The sequence below is a fragment of the Arvicanthis niloticus genome, chromosome 16 (genome assembly GCF_011762505.2).
Source record: "Arvicanthis niloticus isolate mArvNil1 chromosome 16, mArvNil1.pat.X, whole genome shotgun sequence".
NCBI classification, from domain to species: Eukaryota; Metazoa; Chordata; class Mammalia; order Rodentia; family Muridae; genus Arvicanthis; species Arvicanthis niloticus.
In genome coordinates, this window is record NC_047673.1 from 53,495,232 (window position 1) to 53,520,640 (window position 25,409).

The following is a 25,409-nucleotide window of genomic DNA, read 5'->3' on the forward strand; positions in this document are numbered from 1 at the left end:
ATTGATGCTCTTTATCCTATTCAAATTATTGGAAGGAAGTTCAGAGTTTAAGAGTAAGGAGCCATCTTGAGTTTCATGCCAAATACCAATGGATTTGTGCTACTTCTAAATTTACAATTATAGTCATTATAATTAGGAAAAAGTTTAAAGACACTTGTAGTGTATTTGGCATAATTCTAACACCCCTCTGGATGTTTTAAATTTGCATAATGAGATTATGAATTTAAAGAATGCTGCTCTGCTGAGTTTTTATGTGGCAGATACTGCTGATAAAATTACTCATGGCCTGAAGTCAGTATTTCTTTTTTTGGTCAAGCTTCAAGAATGGCATATATAGCTTGATCATGGTAGCCCTTTTTTTCCTGGGAATACTTTTATTCCTGCCTGTCATGTTAAAACTTGTCTTTAACAACATCAACATGTTAGCAACCAAAGTCTATGTCTTGAAACTGAAAATGGGCCGGCAGACAGAGTTATTAAATTAACAGGCTAGCAAGCCAAGGACGGGTAAGATTCTGCATAGAGCCTTTCCAACCTAAGACAGAAGTACATTGCTTTTGATAATGCATATTCCATGATGGGTAAGTAAGTCATTCTTGTCAGAACAACTTAACACAAGCTCAGTTTTATTTACAAAATAAAAAGGGGGAGAGGTGGAGAGGTTTTGGGAGTGCTTGGCAAGAATCTGACATGGGCCAAGGACAAGGAAATGGGCTGCTTGGCATGAATATGACATTGGCCAAGGACAAGGAAGTGGGCTTCAAGCAAGAATCTGACATTAGGCTAAAACGAAGAAGCAATTTCATGTAGGAATCTAAACCTTAGGCTAGAACAAAGAAGTCATTTCAGGTAGGAATCTGAATATTAGGCTAGAACAAAGAAGTAACTTCAGGCAGGAATCTAAATCTTAGGCTAGAACAAGGAAATAGGCTTCAGACATGAAACTGACTTTGGACTAGGACAGGGAAATAGGCTCAGATATTTTGGTCATCCTGATAAGCCTTTAGAAACAGTGATCATGGGAGTGATCATAGAACTTTGTTTATTGCCTTGCTTATTTTTTGACTATCTGTGTTTATTGTCTTGCTTGTCCCTTGACTATTTGCATCTATTGTACTGCTAGTTTCTCAACCTAGAACTGATCTTAGTACTTGCATGTAATTAAAATGGTATAAAAGCAAAAAGGAGGAGGGGGATGGGATAGGGGGTTTTTATGGAGGGGAAATGGGGAAAGGGGATGACATCTGAAATGTAAAAATATCCAATAAAAAATAATAAACAGTGTTTCTTCCTATTAATAGATACACAATTTAATAACTTTATGACAATGTTACCTAGAAAATATTATAGCTCACATAGTAATGACTTTATAGACAAAATTTTCTAAAGTTTTTTTTTAGTTTATTAAGCTAGTAAAACTTAGTATAAATGAATCTCATTACAATTCGACTCAATACAGTCAGTGTATATTGGGTGATTTTATTGTGCAATTCTGTACAAACATAGGAAAACAATGAATATAGTTCTGATTCTAAGATTTTAAAACCTTTGTATTGGAAAAACCAATCAGTTTAAGAAATGTAATCAGCATAATACACGATTTGGAAACACAGTAAGTGACGCTCGCCAGATAATTTGCAAACCTGCTTCATCCTCTTTTGACAAGCACATTACCTTAAAATGAAATGTATCCATCTGAAACACAGACCAATGCTAAACTTTGTGCCCTCTCCATAGTGACCTGAATTCAATTATGGCATAAATGATCCTTATCTCTGTGCTTTCTACACAACTGCTGCTAAGGAAAACTTCATAATTCCTGCTGTCTGCATGTTTTCCTCTTGTCTTATCCAGTATCATCTTGATCTCATTAAAAGTCAATGGGACAGAAAAATACACATGGGAAAAGTATGATCTTTAAACTTATTGTTTTGTTAATGCTAATTCCTGGAAACTAGAACAACTCCTTGGAAAACAAAAACCGTGTAACTTGCAATAATTCAAATACATTTAAAAGTTTGAATTTCCATCTTAATTTTGGCTTTTGATGGACAGTTTCATACTGTAATTGGAGCAGATTTGCTGAGTGTAGTCATTGTCAGTCATCTTCCACTGCAATATAGAGGGTTTCCATTATTCATTCCAAATTTATTTTTTATTAACTATACCACTGTCTTTTTTTTCCTCTAAGGTATATCAATGTCTTCAGTTTACAAGTCATTTATATTCTACTAAAAATAATTTATTTCAGTTTCCAAATTCCCTGTACTTATGACATTATGTGGGTATTTAAATAAATTAGTGATTTAATACATTGATCTCAAGCAAAGCTTATTGAAGATGAACCAGTCAAGGTGTACATAGTTTCTCTGCAAGATGTAAGAACAAGCTCATATTTAGAAAAGAAATGGAAAAGACATTCTGGGGTCATCTTTGACAGGTTTCTCTTTGATGGATGTCTCAAAAGCTTTAAAGATAAAACTGTTTGCAGTATTTAAGATGTTGTTTTACTTTGAATTTTTTTAGGGTGGAAACTATCAAAATTTTTCAGAAAGCTACTGCAGCATTACTTCAAATAAAAACTCAAATTGTTTAATTATGCTTCATGTCAAAATACAAAATCAGTTAGTTAATGTAAAAGTAATTGGTTTTTGTTTTAGTTTTGAACATTCAAAATTACAATAATGAGTAACAATACAAAAATTCTAAATTTATGGTTACTTTTAAAAATTATGGCTAATATTTTTATTAATTGAAATTTCATACATTGTATTTTGAACATAATGACTCTCCTACTGTCTTAGTTAGGGTTTTATTGCTATGAAGAGACATCATGACCAAGGTAACTCTTATAAATGACATTTAATTGGGGCTGGCCTATACTTCAGAGTTTCAGTCCATTGTCATCATGGATGGAATTGTGGCAGTGTGCAGACAGTCCTGATGCAGGAGAAGGAGCCAAGAATTCTACACCTTGATTCTCAGTCACCCAGGAGTGGACTGACTCTCTCTGCCATACTGGGTGGAGCTTGAACATAGGACCTCAAAACCCATCCCCATGGTGACACATTTCCTCCAACAAGGCTACACCTATTCTAACAAAGACACACCTAATAGTGTCACTCCCTGTAGGACAACCATTCAAACACATGAGTCTATGAGGGCCATATCCTTCAAACCACCACACAGTCTATCTCCACCTAGACCCACCCCCTATTCCATACTCACTTTTAAAATTCAGTATGTAATTTACATATTTACTCCTCTTTAGATGGACTCTCTTCATCACAGACACCATGAGATCTTAGGAACCTTAACCTACTTTGTATTTCAGAATACTACTTATAAAATTATATAATGTTTATCTCACAAGACTAGGGCCCATGATGAGAACTGCAAGCCTACATAAATATCACATACACATATCACATACAATATCTTGCTTAGGAATTCATCAAAGCATTGGGTTTTTGTTTGAGTTTTTGTTTTTTGTTTTGTTTTGTTTTTAAATAACAGGATCTAACATTGCAAGTAGACAGACCTGAAGTGATATCTTACTGAGGTTTTTACTGTGATAAACACCATAGCTAAAAGCAGCTTGGGATGGAAAGGACTTATTTCAGCTTATAGTTGTAGTGAAGAGAAATCAGGGAGGAAACTCATGCAGGAACTGAAGCAGAGACCAGGAAGGAACAGTGCTTACTGGCTCGATCCCTCTAGCTTGCTCAGTTTGCTTTCCCAAACAATGTAGATGACCTGCCCAAGGATAGCGTTGCTTACAGTGGGCTAAGTCTTTCCACATCAATCTGCTTACAGTGGGCTAAGTCTTTCCACATCAATCGTCAGTCAAGAACATGCCCCCATGGGCTTACCCACAGGCAGAGTTCATGTGGGTATTCTCTTAGTCAAGGTTCCCTTCCAGGCTGTGTCATGTTGATCACAAAACTAAGCAAAACAGGTAGAAAACCGGAGGAAGGAATCATGCCTGCTAGCTTGGGAGTTTAGGTTGGAAGAGTTTATGGCACACCCATTCCTTCATTTGCATGTGTGATTAATACTTAATTCTGTATTAAAAGTTTTAAAAGGGTAAAAGTCCACATAATAAGTTACATAACACACATATGTATCCTTACATAAAACATACATGCCAGTTACCTATTTTCTCCCAATTCTGCATATTATTTTTGTTGCCTCCTGAGAAAATGACCTTAGCCCTTCTCTGTGTGAACAGCGCGTCAATGCAGAAATCCTGAGTACACTTCAGGAGAAAGACTTTTCTTGGTTATTGTGTGCCCCAGGTTCCTACAGGCTTTATAGCCTCCTAAACCCCAGAAAAGTGGTAGAGTTGGCTTTATCAACACCAGGCAAAAGAGTACTGGAGCTTGGCTACACAGAGTGGTGGGATTGTCAATCAGTAGGAAGGCATACTCTTAAGTCCTAGCAATTATCCAGCACTGTTTCCCTCCTGAGAAATACTGAGGAATTTCTACAAGCTATTCATCTCTGCAAAGTACTTCACAATGTTTAAATTGTATAGGTTTGTGGATACGGGACTTTCTTGTCGTTTAAATGTGAGTTGCCCACATATCTAAGTTATACAAACCTGTTCTGTGTTTTATAAAGTTTTTGTCTCATTACTTGATTGTGTGTGTCTGTGTTGGGGTGTGGGCATGGGAGGGCAAGTGTCTCTGGACTTGTCTTCAAAACTGGGTCATCTCCCCATCATACCAAAGCTATTTTTTATGTACTTAATGGCTATTCTGGTTTCTTCTTTTGGACACTATACATATCTTTCCATATTTATTATTTATAACAAAACATTATCTCCTTTGAGAAAAGGACAAATAAAATGCTAGAATTTACATGGCAGCAGACAGTCTCTCACCTATTAATTAATCTTTCCCAAGCACTAATAGACTTTTATTTGTATTCTTCATAGCCTGTGCATCATAAACAGGCACCAAGGTGTATTTTATTCATAGGTAGATTTTGTTGACTCCTGATATTTCAAGTATTTAGATATCGCATATGGAGACAAAGTGTGAGACAGAAACTGAAAGAGGGGCTGTCCAGAGACTGCTCCACCTGGTATCCAGCCCATGTGGAGTCACCAAAGGTAGATGCTGATGTGGATGGCAGGAAGTGCTTCTCTCCCATAATCTGGGATTTTATTCTTGATTTAGAGTTGCTCATATGAAATATGAATTTTATATGACATGGATGCAAATTATTTGTCTAGAGTACACACTATACGTGCTATAAATCTCAATTCTATTCTTATTGAAATCTAAATACCTTCGATTATTTTGAAGATTTTGACAACTTGATATATTTAAGTTTAATTTTTACATTCCTATAAATTGGTTTTAAATTTTCTGAATTTGTTATTTATTTTACCACTATAGAGTCTCTGTATTAGGCATAGTTCTCTAGAGAAACAAAAATTATATATAATATATAATATGTATATTAATATTTAGTAATAATTAGTATTTTGAATATTAATATAACATATAATGTGCATTCTACATATATCATATGACAACTTTTCATGTTGAAAAATTTGTTATATTTATAAAAGTATGTTCCTTTCTGGAAAAGTCTTTTGATTTGATTTTTTTAAAACATTTTCTTTTTTTTTCTTTTTTTTTTTCTTTTTTTTTCTTTTTTTTGGGGGGGTGGGTTCTCTGTGTAGCCCTGGCTGTCCTCACTCTGTAGACCAGGCTGGCCTCAAACTCAGAAATCCGCCTGCCTCTGCCCCCCAAGTGCTGGGATTAAAGGCGTGCGCCACCACTGCCTGGCTTTAAGACATTTTCTTTTGTGTGTTGAGCAACCTCAGAACTGTATGTCAGACTTAGCACAGTTTCATCTTACTTTTCTTGAGTGTATCCTGTCTTCCCAATGTGTCCTCGTTTCAAGATAGGCTATATATATGCCTTCCAAGAAGCTTTAGATATTGGATATTTAAATATAGGCTCTTCAGTCAGTATTTGTTTCTTTTCCCTTAACTCCTATAACATGTATTCAAAGTTCACATTCTGTTTCACCTCCTAGTCGTCTTGACTTTCTGTTACATTCTGTGTCCTGTTCCCCCATCCCATGACTCATACTATCAGCTGTATCTAACCTGAATTTGTATTTTAATTACTGTGTTTCTTTATCTCTACAAGTTTGATTTGTTGTTTTTGAAATCTTAGATTTAAATGATTATGCATTTTCATATATTTTTCATCTGCATTCTTTAATCGTTCCCGAATACTTTCTTTCCAGTTACCATGTGATTATTCTCTTACTCAAATTATTTTAGGTCTATTATTTGTATCACTCTCACTTGAGCATTTAAAATCTCTTTTTGTGGTATTGTAATCATTACTGTTTATCTGTGATTGAGATAGTAACTGCTCTGCAGGCATGCTGTGCTTCCAGAATGCTTTGCATGTTGTTCACAATCTGGCACCCCTGGGACTTCAGTAACATTTATTTCCTGGAACGGAGGATGGAGTTCAACAGTTAGGAACTTATCTAGAATTCATGAGGAAGGGCCCAGTTCATTTCAAACAACACTAAAATAAGTAAATTAAATAAGAAGAAAAATCCTTGTTGGTTAAGAAGATGCCAATAATAAGACCACGCCAATAATAAGACCACGAGGCATTTCACTGCCTTGCAACACTTCATTTTGACACATTAATTTGTAATTCATCATGATCATGACTTTCAAGTGTTTCCATGTAGATCCTAGTGAACTCTTCAATGTATCACTCACATAGGTGCTGGTACTGGGTGGTGCTTTGTTTGCTTGTTTGTCTATTTCTGAGACAGGGTGTTCCTTTGTAGCCCAGACTGATATTGAACTCACATCCTCCTGTATTACCCTCCTGACAGAATGCATTACAGGGACAATAGTCCCCACCAGTACTTTTAATTTGAATTTACAAAGGTTACTTATTGACCAATTTGAAAATAAACAATTTAGATCATTGGTAGTACTATAATTGTTGTGAAAATGAATATTTTTATAGATCAACTGATTTTGTTTAAAAGGTCTGATGTAAAATCAAGGCTGAGGAGAGAATGTATATGTTAATATTAGTGTCCAAATAGGGACTATGTTAATTTTGAAATAACACCCAAATGGTAGCAGGGCATTTACATTTTCCAAATTGGGGGGGGGGTTACTTTTAATAAATACTTGTCTCTCTAATTCAAATTTAAGCTTCATCAGAGGAGAGACTGTGACTTAATTTACCTTAAATGGAAGCAAATATTTGGTGACATAATAAATAAATAAACAGAACATGTATTAGCAACAAAATATGTGATGCAAATATATGCCTTTGTCTTGGAAATAACATGAATTATTATGAATTATCATTTAGTCTCAGGAAATGCAAATAGCTAATAAATATGCAGTACGAAAGTATAATTTGAACATTTATTAGAGCCCTGCAGAAAGCCTTTTCTGAAAGGTACTTAAAGTTTTACTATAGTCCTCAAAGAAATGCCTATTCAGTTGCTTTTAGAGATATTTTTTAAAGACATGAGATTTATTACCTAATTCTTTCAGTTCTCTTGTTTCTTAGCAATCCACCCTACTTAGATAAACTTAAAGACATTTCTTGAAGTAAACCTCTTAAGCCCTCTGACTCTGTTTTATTAGCACTGGCTCTTGATTTTGTTACATGAAAATACTATGAAGGATTATATGTTCACTTTCTCGTTTTATTAAAAATGTTCTTTAATTTTCTACAGTTTCTCAGTGAAAACAATTCTAATAATGCCTTGGACAGATCCATTCTTAGCTTTGTTATTGAGCTAATGGCTAAAATGACCATCCTTTGATATTATTCAACCAAAGCACTACAGAATGGCTATTAAAATATGATTTATAAAACATACTGAAGTCTAAGCACATGTTTATACTAGAGAAGGTTGGTGTGGTATGGTTAATTGTTAGCTTTAGTTGAGTGGAGATGAAAATTTGAAATGTTAAACAAATGGACATTTCAGCTGTGTGGATATTACAGACAAACAGAGCAACTTGAAGCCAGAAAGAATGTTAAAGTCATAACTTTCATTTGTATAAAATGAGACACATATCACAAGTAATTTCACCTCTTACTTGATACTGCACTATAGCACCACAAGACCCACTGTGAAGATCACCTAGGTACTTGCTTCATTTTCTATTCCAATACCTTTAGAGTTGGCCTTTTGCCTTGAAATGTTTTGCGGGATCCAATTTGTTTAAAATTCAAACCTATTTCCACAAGTGTTTTAAAGTTGAAGGTCAGTATATATTCTCTGTGCTCTGCTCATTTTTACTTGAATTATGGTATGAGGGAACAGTTATATTTAGTGAATTATACTCAGGGCTCTGAGAATGCTTTGCTTTTCTTGCATTAGGGCCTGAACTAGGATATGGTCATCATACAGAATGCATATACTGTATATAAATAAAAAAAATGGCACGTTACAGATGGGTAGTAACAACACCTGATTTAAGAGAACCCTTGGAAACTACACTATGTCACATTGCATCATAGTATTTCTAGAATTATTTCTTATATAATGACATATTTCTTAATTATATATTCATGATAATCAAAGACCAAAAGTTAATATCTTTGACAACCATTTACCCTGCCTTGGAACACCAAGAAGGTCCAATAATCTATTAGCAAAATACTCAGCTTTGTGGTAAATTTATATTATATGTTTGTTCTGGTAAAATAGAAGTCATTCCCACAATTTAGTTTATAAATATTTAGAAGGGGATATATTTTTCTATATTTTTCTCTTCCATGCTAACTTTTAAAATCAAAATCAAAAGTTTTGAAAAATTCAACTCATCAACACTAAAGCTTCCAATTTTTTCACTATTGCTTTTGGTAAAAACTTATTTTGATGCAACACATAGAGGTAGCTCTAATAAATAAATAAAATTTAGTATAGCTTTTAAAAGTGAATTTTAACTTTATGAAAAATAATATTTTAAATATTATAGATAATTCTACATAAAAATATTAACATTTGAAGTTTACTGTAAAATATCTGACAATTAAAGCATTCATTAAATTAAAACAAAATAGATAATTTTAAGAATAAGCATGAACAAAATTTAAGTGAGACAAACTGCAACATTAAAATTAGTCCAGGATAGCATAAAGACAGCCAGTTGCTGTATAAATACAGAATTCCTGGTTCTCATCTATCTACTTCTTTAAAAGATTTAAAAATATTTGTGTAAGTGTGTGTGTGTGTGTGTGTGTGTGTGTGTAAACTGGAATATTTTATCTTCATTGTTTCCAAATGCAGGCCACCTTAACCTCTTCACACAGGTAAGGCCCAGGCTTAAGTATGTGCATGGTAGTTAGAGGACAGCCCTCAGGAGTGATTTCTCTCCTTCTTCCACGTTGTCTTCAGAAGCCAACTTCCATCATCAGGTTTGGTGTCCAGCAATACTTCCTGCTGACTGACCTTATTGGCCTTCAAGTACTTCTTTTAAAATGCCATTTTGTACAATTATTTGAACTTATGGTCTCCTTATTAAACTAGATTTCTAAATTAAATTAGACATATAATAACATAATATATAAAAACTAGTTTCCTTATGTGTACTGTGAGAAATATAGGCATATAGAACCTTGGCAAATATAAAGCACAAGTGACATACAGTAGAAGTATAAAATACTGTACAAAATTAATTTAATAAAATGCCTAGGACAATAATACTTATGAGAAAAACAACAATGGTGGTGTTTCTATTTTCACATCACAACACATTTAAGGCAAATGCTGAGTAGTTTTAAAGTAATATGTGGTACTGCCTAATTTCTGAAATAAGGTACAATAAAAATGAATTATCTTTATCAGTGATCCAAAGTTATGACAACATATTTTTTACCCACTGTCTGTAATTTCCTAGCTGTCTCAAGCTTAGTTCATGTGACCTAGTAGATCAACTGGGTATCTGGGCTATTTCCTAAAATAGCTACATTTTTCTACCATGACACTTAAAATAATTTAATATATTCATTTTAATAAAAAGCTCGCTACACCAAACTATAGGATTGTTGTCATTTTTAGTACTATTTTTGGTGCATAAGGACATGTACATGTAGTTGACCTTCAATTTTCATACTGTTGCTGAAAGAAAAATGTTACCCATAAACTGTTGGTGATTCCTATCTGGAATTTGCTTTGTCTAGAAACTTTTCATCGTTTAAAAATTCTACTGTTCAAATGTATTGTGATGAAATCTACTTCGTGTTACAGAATAAGTACAGATTTTGACAACACACAGAGTGAGTTTCTACATTTAACTTTATCCGTTACCCTAGGAAGCAACATAATATCTCCAGGTCTCATTTCATTGCATGGTTTAAGTCAGCCTCACTGAAAAGTAGTGTGCATGGTGTTTGGAAGCCATGCCTACACAAGGCCTAGAACAGCAAAACAATGCCAGCGTGGATGCCTTTTCCTTTTCTTTCCCTCAATGTGGGTTTACCTTGATTAGCTGGAGATAAGTGAAAAAATATGGAAGAAATTACCAGAACACGTAATTTCTACAGAGTGGCTTCTCTACGTTAAAGGCAACAGCTACATAGTTTGAAGGCCATATTTAGTGAGATCCAAACACTGGTTCCAAAACTGTATTTATACTTCGCATGTCATAAGTAGAGAAAGATTGTTCAAGGGAAAAATGAGAAAAGTAAAATTGTTATATCTAGATGTAGAGTTTAATTTTGTAAAAATAAAGAAATATACCTCATTTTTCAGGTAATCAGTGTTTATGGACAATTCAGAGGGAAAAAAAGCTCCTTTGCACAACAACCCACATCAACATAAAATAATTAAAATAGATCGTCTAAGGGAAAGAACCTTTCTTTGATATGATTGATGGTAATTAGAATTATCCATTATGTGTCCATGAAACCTTATCACGGCGCTACTTCAAACACAGTTCTAGGACAACGTGGCATACAAATTAAATTTGTCAACCACCAATAGCTCTTCACCTTCTATTAGACACCCTCACTCAGAGTCTCACATATACATACATTAATATTAAAAACGCACAGCGCTATAAAGCAAAAGTTTGTTCTAAAATTACATTTCTACAACAAAAGCAGATTTGGATGTATACATGTATATATGTATCTGTATGTCGAATGTCTCTGTCATGGAAATGGATTTTCTTCTTGGAGTTCCTGATTACCATATGCTACGATGGTCAACATCTCAAGAGGCATGTCTTTAAGCAGATTTGTCTGTTTATGTGCAGGAATTCTAAGGCATTGGGAGTAGTTGTTCCACGGGACAAGCTTTGTCCTTTCCATGATACACTCTTGAAATATCTAAAAAGTCTTGAGTCTCCTTTGCCAGCCACATAGAAGGAGACATTCATAGTACACAGATATTTGGCTCAAAGGTCAGAAACTTGTTGTTGCTGCTGTTTTAATGTTTATGGAATAGCACCATAGGAAATATGTCAGAAACAAATCATTTGCCACAAAATATTGTATTTTTGAAACTGAATTTCAAGAAGAGAACAAAAAAGAGAGATTTCATTTCTCCCAAACTCTACTTCCACTTCATCTCATAATTTTTAAATATAGTAACAACATCAATAACAATAACCATAATAATAACATATCAACACATTAACAATAAAAGAAAGACCATAGCAGCAGCAGTAGTAACTGGAATGAGAAACATCCAGGCAGTCATTTGGAAGATGGCTGCACACACCTCGTTGGAATTTTATCTTAAAGGTTTATAAGACATGGTGAGTTTCTTGGATTTGGTGTGACTATTCAGTACTTCCCCAGAGAGAGATGAGTTTACTAGTGAACTGGGTATTATCCAGTAATTAAATATGATATCTAGGAATTAAATGCATTGTAGACATTATAGATATTTTGAACTTTTCAAGATATAGATACAATGAAGTGGTCGCAAAATCGTTTGTGTGAACAGGTTAAGCTGGCCTGCATTTGAAAATAATGAAGATGAAATATTCCAGTTTCCAAACACACACACATACACACACACACACACACTTGCATGAGTGAACACACACAAATACACACCTACATTTAAATGACAAACCACCTTCCAAAGACCACTATTCCACTATTCTTACATGGGTTTTGTTTACATTGTGTCTGACCTACAAAGTCTAAGCAAAGACCCAAAATTCGGTTTCCAAGCTATGATCTATCTGATCATTTTTAGTCCCCAGATCTTGAAAAAGTAGTCAAGAAATCATTCCAGAGAATCATAGCCCATGAAGTGAACTGTCCATTGTGTGAGGCATCTATTTCAAGCTGTTAATCTTCTTTGAACAAGCATGACTTTCAAACATCCTTGCAATGCCAATCAGATTTCTGGAAAGTTCTCTTTCATTTCAGAGATAACTCTAATCTTGCAGGTTTCTTTTGCTCAAATTCATTATATAAAACAATTGTACTAATATTGTCAATTTTAAAAATGTCTTCTTTCCATATGCACATTCCATTCTGTTCTGAGCGAGGTCGTCATTAGTTCTCAGCATGCATGGTTTCCGGATATCTTATACTTTTATATCTTATATAAAATCCTTTCTTGTTGATAGTGTCATCTGTATGAAAATGAATTAAAGCCACATCTCCAATTGAATAGATCTCTTCTGGTGGCTGAAAGAAAAAGCAAATAAAGTAGAACTGGGATGAGAAGAGAATGGGCCACTGTGTCACCTCATGCGCATGCTCTAACCACTCAACCCACCCAGCAATGTAGCAAAGTGCTCCTGTTGGACTTATTCTCACAAGGATGAGAAAATATGAGATTCAGGGAGGAAATGGCATACCCAAGATCTTAAATTTTGAAGGCATGTTAGTGCACACTTAAATTCCAGAATTTTCAGTAAGATTTGTTTTTTTCAAAACTTCAATCCATATTTTTTGTTTATATGTAAATAAAGGAGATTACAAAGTAGATAAACAAAAAATAGATAAACAATGGTTATTGTGAAATGAGTCACTTATGAAATCTAAATCTTCCTTTTCTCCCTTTTAATAGTCTAAAAATATTCTGTGAAGTGTTACTTTGGTTGAAGTTTGGTAATTATTATTATTATTATTATTATTATTATTATTATTATTACTATATGAATAGATAAGAGTTGACACTCAGAAAGTCGAGTCTCTTGTCATTTCAAGCAAAATACACATGAGAATATTCTAAATTTGAATGCAGTGAGTACTGGAGGAAATGGAGAAAACCAGAGTGTTTATCAATCTAGCTTCTCATGTGGCCTCTCCCCTACTTATCTCTGTACTGTACCTCTGCATGTAGAGCAATGGTAGAGCATTCTGCATTGCTGGGCCTCAACCGACCAGAGGAATCTATGTATGTATGTATGTATGTATGTATGTATGTATGTATGTATGTATGCATGCATCTATCTATCTATCTATCTATCTATCTATCTATCTATCTACTTACATACCTACCTAGTGTATATAAGTGCTCTACATGCATGCCAGAAGAGGGCATCAGATCCCATCACAGATGATTGTGAGCCAGCATGTGGTTGTTGAGAATTGAACTCAGAACCTCTGGAAAAGCACACAGTGTTCTTAACCTCTGAGCCATCAAAGAATGGAATGTAAACTGGTGAGATACAGATTTTTCTTTTCTCTTATGCTTTAATTTTGGAAGGAACAACATTGTCAAGGCCATGTGTGTGTGTGTGTGTGTGTGTGTGTGTGTGTGTGTGCTGTATGTGTGTATTGGGTTTGAATTATTAACCATTTAAATATTCACTGCACAATGAAAACTTAGAATACGGAAAATGACAAGAAACTGGAACAACCAAGTCCATATGTTCACACGAATTATAATGTAAACTCATTAGAAGTGGAGAAATGGGAAGATAGGAGAGCCACATTTATTTTTGTTCAGCCATTGTTAGTAATAAAGTATGTTATTATTTCAAATATCTTTCCAGTTTATAAATATTATATATGCCAACCACTGAATAATAGGCATGTCATTAACTGACTATAGGAACCTGTTGATGGCATACTTACCCCCGATCCACAGAATCTACCAAGACCCACAGCTTTTGAATTGAGACCATCAAAGACTTCAACATAGTCATAGCCACAGTCTGCTTCTTCTTCTACTTCAAAAGTCTGGAAGGACAATTCAAGTCGAGAGCCTTGTTCTGACACCAACAACCATTCACAGTCCAGTTGTCCTGGGTAATTATTATCACCAAACTGAGCATGAGAGAACAAGTCTCTAGGCTTTGACTCTGCTTTCAATCGACCACCACATTCTGCCCAAGGAAAGAAATAAATAATATTGGTGAGTTTCCACTGTCCAGCCTCTATTTCAGTGGAGTCCACTTAACCTCTAATGCCTGTTTCCACATCCAGGTTTAGGTATGTGTTTGTGACTAAAAATTCAGACAATGTCATGTGTATAGGCAGAAATAACACAAACAGCCTGTCTAGCTTAAGAAATTAGCTTAAAAATCTAACTATAAGACTATGAGCAATGAAGATCATGCCTCTGATCCTTATTTTTCCAATGAAAAAGTATATATGCTAATGGCACCAATCTTTGTGACTTTTCAAAATGTAATACATGAAAGTCACCTAGAAGAGCACCCGTCACAAACAATAGAATTATGGAAGATGCATCTAATAATGGTTTTACTTTCAAATCATTATTTACATAATGAAAACTTAGAATTCAGCAATCAAATAAATAAAAATAACCTGAAAAAGTATCAAAGCATATAAAGCTTATGAATATATAGAACTTTATATAATATATACAACATTATTATACATGTATAATAATATTTGAGTAGTAATATTATCTCATGCAATCAGCAAAAGAATACACAACTCATCATAGAATCAGTTCAGATATAATTGATGTATTTGCTATAATAAATTTTCAACTTCAGTTTTTAGAGAAATACAAATCTGTTCTATGCACCAGCATCATCACCTATAGAAAATACATCAAAGAATTAAGGCTGTGAAAATAAAATTTCTTAGCTCATCTAATTCAAAGAAAGGAATGTTCCTCAAACTTTTTAGTAGCTCACTGTGACCAGAGGCTTCTATTTACTATGGCATAGATCAAATAGAAGTATCAGGAGGCTAAAATAGCCTAACAACAAATCCAATGGTAAACACAGAGATAAAGGATCAAATGTGAAAAGGTTGGGGAAAAGTAGGGTGTCTACCAACACCTGGGAAGTTTCCAAGCGTCTGTGACAATCACCAGAACTAGAAATTTCAAAGCTAAGATCAGGAGATTCCCCCAGAAAATATAGCATTCTGAGACATGGGATGCTAAACCACTGTGTATGAAAACACACTCATAACAACGTCACCATTGGTCATAAGATAACCCATAGTGAGAATGACTGGGCAGCAGAAACATTTATGAGGTCTTTTTCAGGCTTGTGTTGGTTAAACTGCACTGTGCTTGGGGAGAGGGTTGTTATTTTATCGAACTTGTTTGTATATGTGTGCAGATGCATGTGTGCATATGCTGTAGGAATCAGAGGTACATACGAGATACTTTTCTCAACCATTCTTTGTCTTATTTTTTTTTAAATAGTGCTTTTCACTGAGCCTAGGTCTCATCAATTTGGCTGATTTGGCCAGAATATCTATGTGGTCAGCAAGCCTGATGTGCTCTCTGTCTCCCCAGTACTTAATTAGAGAACTTTGCAGCACAACGCCTGCTATTTAGTCTTCATACTGGGGATCTGAACTCAGGCCTTCATACTTGGCAGGCAAGCAATTTACTGAGCCATCTCTACAGCAACCTAGTTGGTAATGATTTTAGATTAATATTTCTGAATCTGATGTACAGATTCTATATCTAAATGCATAGTGTCAATCAGCCCTTGGGTGTTGTGCCAGGGCAACTCTGCATTCAGAGCTTCATACTTCTATCCCCAAGGACATATTTTCAGACAGTTAGCTAAGGCTTTTGCTCAATGTTCTGACATAGATGATACTATTACAGATGTTTACCCATTAAATAACACATTCACGAAACTATCCCTAAAGGCTGGAATTTCCATCCAATTTGGCATTGTATTCATCCAGGATTATATATGGGAAGCAAAACACTCTTCTTCCCCAGAGTAACTCTTATACAACTCCCAGGAAACAGTCTCTTCTGCATGTCACAGATCTTCAAGGTCAGATTACATAGGTATAAATTTAGGATTGAACAAAGCATTGCATGCAAGGCTTATACCCTACCACTGAGTTACATTCCAGATTCTCCAATTTTATTTCAAAATAGAGATCACACACAATGCCCATGTTAGATCATCTTTGTGAAAAATATATGATCAAACCACACATGAAATTTAATGGTGTATGACTCACAGTGAAAAGTTATTGTAAATAGGTTATTCAGGTTATGAGAGTACATGAAAATATTCAGGTGCTACAGAGAAGAAGAACAATAGCTTTAGACATATTTTCTATCAGAAAGGAAATGTATCTTTTAGACAAGTAAAACATCATGTGAACAACACATATGATTTGGAACTCAGCAGTTGAAAGCGCTGGCTGCTCTTCCAGAAGACATGGATTAAATTCTCAGCACCCACAATATGACTCATGACCTTCTGTAACTTTAGTTCTAGAATATCTGATGCCTTCTTCTACCTTGCACAAGCACCAGGCATGGACACGGCACACATATATACATGCAGGCAAAACATTTCTACACATGGAATTAAAAAAAAAGATCTTAGAAATAAATCTGAATGTAGAATTATGTGAACCAGTGAATTAAAGTTCTTGATGTTAATAACTGCTGATGCTCAAGGTTTGACATAACTGATGGATTATAATAATCCATAACTATAGATTATTCTGATTATAATCCATCATGATCATTCACTTTAACTATAATGGCTCTATGGGTCAGGAAGAACTGGGTTGAGGGGGTAGCATGAGACATGGGGTGTGCTGCTTTGGTACACCTGCTTCAGAAGTCCTCTGTCATTCCCATCTTAGAAGGAGAGTTAAAGTAGGAGCAAAATAGAACAAAAAGTGGAGAGACACCTGAAAGCTTATGAATCTAAGCATATCAAAGTTGTCAACTCATATTTCTATTAAAAATCATACAGCTTTAGGTTTGAGACCAGTGTAAAATATTACTAAAAATGACTTTCATGTTACCAGGTCTACTCATTCCTTGATGCTGATACATCTCTGTTCATACTAATAAATGTAAAAATAATGCTTTCCTTATTAAAGCCCAAAGAGGAAATGTAGTCTGCCAGGTGATAGTTTTAAGATAAATTTTGGGATAATATGTTTGCAAGTGGTGTGAAATGTGGATCCTCTGAGAGAAACCCATCATAAAGAGACATATATTATGAGGCAACTCACTGCTTTTTTTATTTCTCCTGGTTCTTCAAATTTAAACCAACATAACATTAGAGACTTTCCAAGAAAGGATATTTTATATAGTCAAAATATTGTCAAACTTATCTGTATTATCAAGCCAAAATACATAAATAAAACCAGTCTTGAATATGTTAACAATAGTACTTTTATATTAATAGTTTAATACTGCTTTATAAGGTCCCAAAGCAGCATCAACACTTCTGAGAAATTGAAAATAAACTTGGGAAGAGAAACTATGTAGCAGATTTCATTTTAATTCGCAAAGACATATTTGTTTGTTTCCTGGTAAATAGAAGATTCCAGAAGATATCCCGGAAGTCAACCTATAAGTGTTTTTACTAGTCCATTCTAATTCAGTTGACCTGCATGACCACTCTGAAAAGGCCTGATAACATATTACTGGAGTCTTAAATGTCACTGACAAACCATAAAATGTTTAATACTCGAGAAAAAACATGCAGAAAGGCAAAAACACTGTTGAAATACATCTCTCTCCAACTTTCTTCTTCCTCCTCCTCTTCCTCCTCTTCCTCCTCCTCCTCCTCCTCCTCCTCCTCCTCCTCCTCCTCTTCCTCCTCCTCCTCCTCTTCTTCTTCTTCTTCTTCTTCTTCTTCTTCTTCTTCTTCTTCATTTTTGAAATCATAATATCTGATAGAATACACATTTTTTGCACATTTTCTTTTGACTAAGGGATTAAATTAAATTGAACTTGAATTTGAACCAACTGTCAGAGAGAAACAAAGTTCTCTTCCTAACAGAGTCCATATTCACCCACTGTATGGATAGCATCATTTTGTAAATAAATAAAACAAACAAACTTCATAACAACAACATTGCAATTGGATGTTTTAAATTCTTTTGGATCCAAGTTAACTTTGTGTATAGAAAAATAAAGTTACTTAGATAAATTAAAATATATAGTTGAGGCCACAAACCTAAAGCATTTGTTCTACAAAGATGTAAGTGATATAAAAGTCCTTTACACATGATGAAGTTAGCAGATGTGATTCCCAGCTTGGACTTCAGTTTAACTTACACTCTGAGCTTTTAGCTTATGGGAGTTTCCAGTACACTTTTCCAATAAATCCCTGGGTTGTTTTTCCCAAAGGAATACTAACCCATCACACTGTCTGAGCAAATGCCAAAACAAAATTTTAATGGGAAGTTATAGGACAACTGAACTTAATGGAAAGAATGTTGTTTAAGAAGATGTATCCAGCAGGTGAAATACAAAATAATTTATGCAAGGTGCTATTTTGTAACAGCACAGAAAAGAACATCCACCCAGAAAGTTTCAAGATCATTCATCTGAATGCTACAGTTCATAAATAACAGGAAAGGCAAACATACACACCCTAGCAAACATCAAGCAGACTAAGTGAGCACAGTGGGGAAGCCCAGAGGCTAATGGCAATTGTCACTGATATTTGTTGTACTTTGGTTGACATTTAAGTTCTAGCTCCAGATCTCTCAGATTTAAAGTGACAGAACCAAATGAATAATACCCAAGTCCCATGTTTGCTTTAACGTTTGACTGAGGATAGTTACTGTAATATTTGAGTAGATATAAACTAAAACAGGCCTTCCATTTCATTTATGTAATTTAAACACCAAGTTCGGTCTTAACCTTTTGCTTTAAGGAGTGATGATATTAGTATTCATTTCTGTCCTAATTCTATAGTTTTAAATGGATAAAATATCCTATAGAGGGATACATTAGGTTTGGGGGTGGTCAAAATTGGAGTAAATCTATGATTAGATACTAAGTTGCAAACATTTGCAAATTAATTATCTACAAATTCAGTTTCATCATCTGCACAAGATGATTCAGCTGATCTCAGTTTCACAGAATTGATGTAAATTGCTTTCATAATTTACAACAAGTAAATAGAGTAAATGGGTAGAAGTCACAAAATAAACGAGGGTGTCATTGGTTTTACAGCTCTCAATAACCTCAAGACCATATGTTGGGGTGGAGGGGAGTGTGCATGTGTGTCCATGTGTGTACACGTGTATGTGTGTGTGTGCATGTGTGTGCCTCTGTGTGTGTGCATGAGTATATATGTGTGCATGTGTATGTATGTGTATGTATGTGTATGTATGTGTATGTATGTCTGTGTTCATGTGTGTGTATGTGTGTGCATGTGTATATGTGCAGGTGTGTACATGTGTATGTATGCATGTGTGTGCATGTGTGTGCATGTGTGTGTGCATATGTGTGCATGTGTGAGTATGCACATGTGTGTAAGCATGTGTGTGTGTGTGGGTACTTGTGTGTGAATAGGTGTGTGTGCATGTGTGTATGTGTACATGTATGTGTATGCATATACATGTGTGTATGTGTGTGTGTGTGTGTGTGTGTGTGAATGTGTTTAAGAGCCACCAACTTTGTACCATCAGGGAAATTCAGAAAGCATAATGGGACACCAATTTTTCCACAGCTTGAGTACTTGGCAAATTAACAGGTATGTATCTACAATACCAATTGTCTAGAAAATTAACAGGAAATGGCTAGAGTTTGATTTTTTCTAAAACAACAACAAGAATTATAACTATTACAAGAAATAATCAACTACTATTGTTGTTAAGAGTCTAATAATTAATAGTACATGGCACACCATTATTTTAACAATTCCCACTTTCTCAGAGTTAATTGTAAATCAATTATGCAGTAAAATAAAAACACAGAAGGAAAATATTTTCAATAAAATGCTTAACACATACAGATTGTTAACAGAAAATTAACGAAAACCAAATTACCAAGAAAACGTGACAAATAGTGCATTAAATTATTTCACATATGGGTATGAGTTATTTTACAATGCCCTATATAATACTTCAGTATGTCCACCAGGTGTCACTATAAGCTCAATGACTTTTACAAATATCTATGATTACCTTTCCCCCCCTAAAATCTGAAAGGAAAAGGGAATATTCCTTAGCATATTTTACGGACCATATATTTAGATTGTCCCCATGCTATAAATAATTTTATCTTACTCATTTTACCTTTCCATATTTATACTTTTCTTACGTAAGCTTTTCCCTAAGTAGCAAACAAACAAACAAAACAAAAACAACAACAACAGGATTAGGGAAAAGATCATATTACATACCAAAATACCAAATACAAGTTAGGAGAAAATGACAGTCTGTTGAACAAAAAAAAATAAATCCCCAAATCATTTACAAAATATGTATTAAGGCAAAAGTTTTTAAAAGTTTTTAAAAGAAGCAGCTTAGTCAATGAAAGAAAGGTTTTTAATAACAAGGTATAGCTTCCTATCTATAAAATGTAACATGTCATTGAAACTAGTAATGTTAATTATACGATTAATTATAAAATATTTAGAACTATTTCTACATCCCCAGGTTACAATGATAGAAAATCAAACTGATTTATTATTATTATTATTATTATTATTATTATTATTATTATTATTATTATTTGCTTTATATTTCTTCCATGAGTCTTCAACTTCTGCAAAAGCATCAAGGTAGCGAGAATAGTTTCCAAATATTCCATATAGCACATTTCAATGAGATTTTTACGAGCTGAGATATTTACTTTTAATTGGCAGCCTGATACACTGTAGAATCACCTGAAAGACAGTCTCACTGGGGGGCTGTGTAGATCATGTTGACCCTGGGCCTGTCTGTGGGGCATATTTAATTTACATTAATTGGTATGGGGAAATGCAGCTCACCGTATTTGCCCTACATTCCTGAAAAGGGAGCTTGGCCTGCCTAGCTATGTAAAGGAGGCTGTGCTTGAACCTGAGTGTAAGGCATGCATTTCTTCTCTCTGTTCTTGAGTAGAACATAACTAGCTGCTTCAAGTCCCTGCCTTGACTTCCCAATAATGATGAACTGCAACCTGGACTTGTGAGCCAATGTTCTTTCATCCCAAAGTTGCTTTATGTCAAGGCATTTCATCACAGCAATAAAAATATAGCCTGAAGTAATTCTATTAATAAGGCACATCTACATACCCAACACAAGTTATAAAAGAGAGGAAAAAGTATAGTGGTGTGTTATGTGTGTGTCTGTGTGTGTGTGCGCGCACGTGCACACACGTGTGTGTGTATGTGTATATGTGCATGTGTACATATGTATGCATATATATACATATATATCTATAATCATGAAATCTTCAGTTTATATGCAAATTTAAAGATTAATTTTTAAAAAGCATTTTCTTAGGAGAAACACATGAAGATAATTTGCTGACCTGTGGAATGCGTAGCTTGAAAGCCTTTTCTTTGAACAGAGGCATCAGAAATAAACCGAATAAACATTTCATTCCCGGTAGCCATGAGGGGATCTGGTATCTTGCTGCCACAGAGTCGGCCAAGGATTGGTGACTTCTCTGTTTCTCCATCAAAAATTTCCAAGTGATCATACGCACATTCTTGGTGTTGCTCAACCTCAAACTCATTGAAGGCCTATTTAATTAGAAGGAGAAATTTTTTTCAAGCAGCAAATCATTCAAAAAAATTCTCCAGCGGACAAATCAACAATCAATAAAATTTGTTCACACTGAACACCGGAATTAATACAAGGAGCACATCCTTAAAAGGCTTGTGAAAGTCACATGGTGTTGACCTCCTGTAAAAGCATAAATATAAACACAAGGTGTCAATGTAACTGTTATGCTACCCAGAGATCAGGTAGCCTACAAAGGCTGTTTGCTACAGGTTTGACCCTGGACAGACCAAAGTGTGAAGTTGTGCAGATTTCAGAAGCAATAGTTTACTGGAAAGCCTTTAGGTCATTAGGAACATGCTAATTCCTTCAGCCTCTCATGTGTACTTCCTACCCATGGAGCGAAGAGTATTCTTTTGAATCTTGAACCCCTACCATGAACTTCTCTGTCACAAGTAAAATAATACAGCCATAGATTCAAACTTCAGTAATTATAGGCCAAGATAACATTTTTCTCTTTATAAATTCATTACCTCAGGTATTTTGGCAAAGTATGGAAAGCTGTCTCATATGATATGAAATTACTAAGCAGGGTATTATAACATATTCAACTACTATAACCATTTTTTAATTTTATAAACTTGGAAAATAATCTTGCAAATAAATCTTAAAAGTTACAGTTCAGAAATAACCAAATGTATGGTCCATAGATCTGAATAAACTTGTATACAATTAGAATAGGTGTTCAGAATGGGAGCTGCGGGAGCTCTGGAGCTTCACATTAAATCTTACGTCTTCAGCATTGAAGCTGTTTTATACACTTATCCACCATCAAAATAAACAAACAAAAGTTCCATGGCAGAATTAGAACTAAAATGACCATTAGCTTTACATTTTTCTTCATGACTCATGCCCACTGCCTGCATTTGGTCCTTCTGAATCCCCTCACATTTTCCCCTTTCCATCATGTCATATTTCACACACATATACATTTGTTTACATGTACACGTGGTATTGTCTAGATTCAGCAACTCACAGTGCATGTGTCATTTTTTTCTTAGATTCTGTGACAGAGCTTAGTATGACACATTCTAAGTCTCTCCGTTTCCTTGCAAATCTTCATTTACAGCTGAGTACTATTTATATGGATATCTAATATACATACACCAAAGTATCATTATCCATTCTTATTTTAATGAACAACTCACTCGATTCCAATTCTTGGCTACAGTGAATAAAGCACCAATAAATAATATGTTTTCAGGAATGAAACATCTGTGTCATATGGTGCTGATATTTTGTTTTAATTTTTAGACTTCTCCAAACTGACTTTCATAACGGCTGTACTAATCTGTACCAAGAGTGAATAATGGTCCCCTTCTCTTCACATCCTTGTCAAGACTTGTTTTCTGATTTGTTGATAGTAGCCATTCTGGGTAGAGTAAGGCATCTTAACAATAGTTTTAATTTGATCTTCCCTGATTGGTGGAATTATTGATCTCCTCAAAAACAGTTATTGGTCATTTGTGTTTCTTTAAAAAGAAAATCCATTCAGTTTATTTGTTCATTTGTTGACCTGCAGCTTCATTTTAATTTTATTTACTTTCTGCTATTCTTTGTAAATTCTGCTATTCTTTGTAAATTTGTATCATCCCCTTGTCTGCTTTTGTCTTTTCTATAAAAAAATTAACTGTGTCTAGATTTGAGTTTTATTTCCAGTCCTCTAGTCTATCTCACTGTTCTTCATCTTTATTCTTGTGTAAATATCGGGCTGTTCCCTTTACAATTGTCACCATTGTGATTAAGCCTACATAGAATTTAAACTATTATAATAATTAGATAACATGTATAATAAGTTAAATATTAGAGAAAATCCATCAGAAACATTGGGACAAACATTAAACTTTGTTTTCATTTGATTACCACAGTGAGTGAACATCATTTTACTAGCTACCCTAAAAAGATCCCCATATGGCAACTGCTGTATTTTTAGGAAATATAAATGTTGTAAACCATTATAGTCTAATAAAAGAGAATTTATACTGTGCATCATTTTAGTTGATCTTATAAACTATAGTATTCTAAAACACTAAAATAAATATTGTACTAAGGTAGTATATTATAAGTTTATTTTTTCTGTCAAATGCTATCCTTATACTATGGCACCCATGGCAACTTTGCTGTGTTTCCTTGTTATTTATACCATTTAAAAAATATCTTGCTTGAGACAGAGGTCATGGCCAGCCAATGACTGGTACAAACTAAGACCCAGCCCATGGGCAAGAATCAATCCCTGATACTATTAATGATACTGTCATGCTTGTAGACAGGAGTTTAGCATAACTGTCCTCTGAGAGGTTCCACCCAACAGCCTATGCAATGACATCCAGAGACCCACAGCCAAACATTAGATGGAGCTATGAGGTCTTGTAGAAGTGTTGGGGAGGATTGGGGGGACCTGAAAAAGATAGGGACCCTACAGAAAGACTAAGAGAGTCAACTAACATGGTTCTTTTGAGGGTTTCCAGAGACTGAATCACCAAAGAGCAGGCATGGAATGGACCCCTGCACATATGTAGCACAAGTGCAGCTTGGCCTTCATACAAGTCTCCTTACAACTGGAATGGATGCTGTCCCTGACTCTGTTGCCTGCCTGTGGTTCCCGTTCCTCTAATTGGGCCACCTTATCTTGCCTCAGTGGGAGAGGATGTGCCTAGTCCTGTAGTAGCTTGATGTGCCAGGATAGGGTGATATGGGGGCTCCCCCTTCTCAGAGGAGAAGGAAAGGAAGGATGGGGAATAGCTCTGTGATGGGGGACCGCAACAAGATGAGGCTGATACTGAAATATAAAGTGAATAAATAAATACATTAATAAAAATATCTTACTTTACCTCTGCAGAAATTTTATATGTATGTCTTACTAAATTAAAACTAAATATTCACTAGACATATGACACATTAACACCCTAAGAAAGGTTCATTGGAATGGCCTGAAATTAGTATTGTCCAAATATTTAGTAATTCATAATTCCCACATATTATAGACAATTTGCAATTGCCAATTAACTGTCTCTTTTTCTTCTTTGGAATCCTCATATATCTAAAGCGAGAAATCCAAACAAGAACCAAACAAACAAACAAAACCAACCCAGCATCCTTATTTAAGTCTACAGAGCAAAACTAAAAAGTATGAAGTTATAAATACAAAATGTGCATCAATCAATAGTTGTACTATAATCCTTGCAGTATATTGGTGCATATTTTCTTCTCTGAAGAAATTCTGTAAAGTTATCGTTGCCATTTGAATTGAAGACATACTAAGAAAGTGAACGTTCACTGCTAACCTTTATATGTATCCCACACTAAGGTGGAATCCATCTTCTGCCTTTGGAAGAGAAAAGATGAGCAAAGCAATTTATACTAAGTAAGAAGTAGGAGAAAATAATGGAGATACTAAAAAGATCAAGACAAGAAGAAAAGGGGGAAGTTTATATGCTATTACACTGCATACTTGAAAGATTAACAAAAATA

The 25,409-nt window shown here is 34.7% G+C and overlaps 1 protein-coding gene across 1 annotated transcript in view; it reads right to left on the reverse strand.

The window, feature by feature from the left end:
* Positions 1-9,328: 9,328 nt before the first annotated feature.
* Tll1 (tolloid like 1) overlaps positions 9,329-25,409 on the reverse strand; it is a 195,492-nt gene continuing 179,411 nt past the window's right edge. The window contains exons 19-21 of the mRNA XM_034520913.3: positions 21,685-21,898; positions 14,079-14,329; positions 9,329-12,680 (exon numbers count right to left, since the gene is read on the reverse strand). Of these exons, the coding sequence (XP_034376804.1) occupies positions 12,546-12,680; positions 14,079-14,329; positions 21,685-21,898 (600 nt within the window). The 3' untranslated portion in view covers positions 9,329-12,545. The remainder of the gene's footprint in view (positions 12,681-14,078; positions 14,330-21,684; positions 21,899-25,409) is intronic.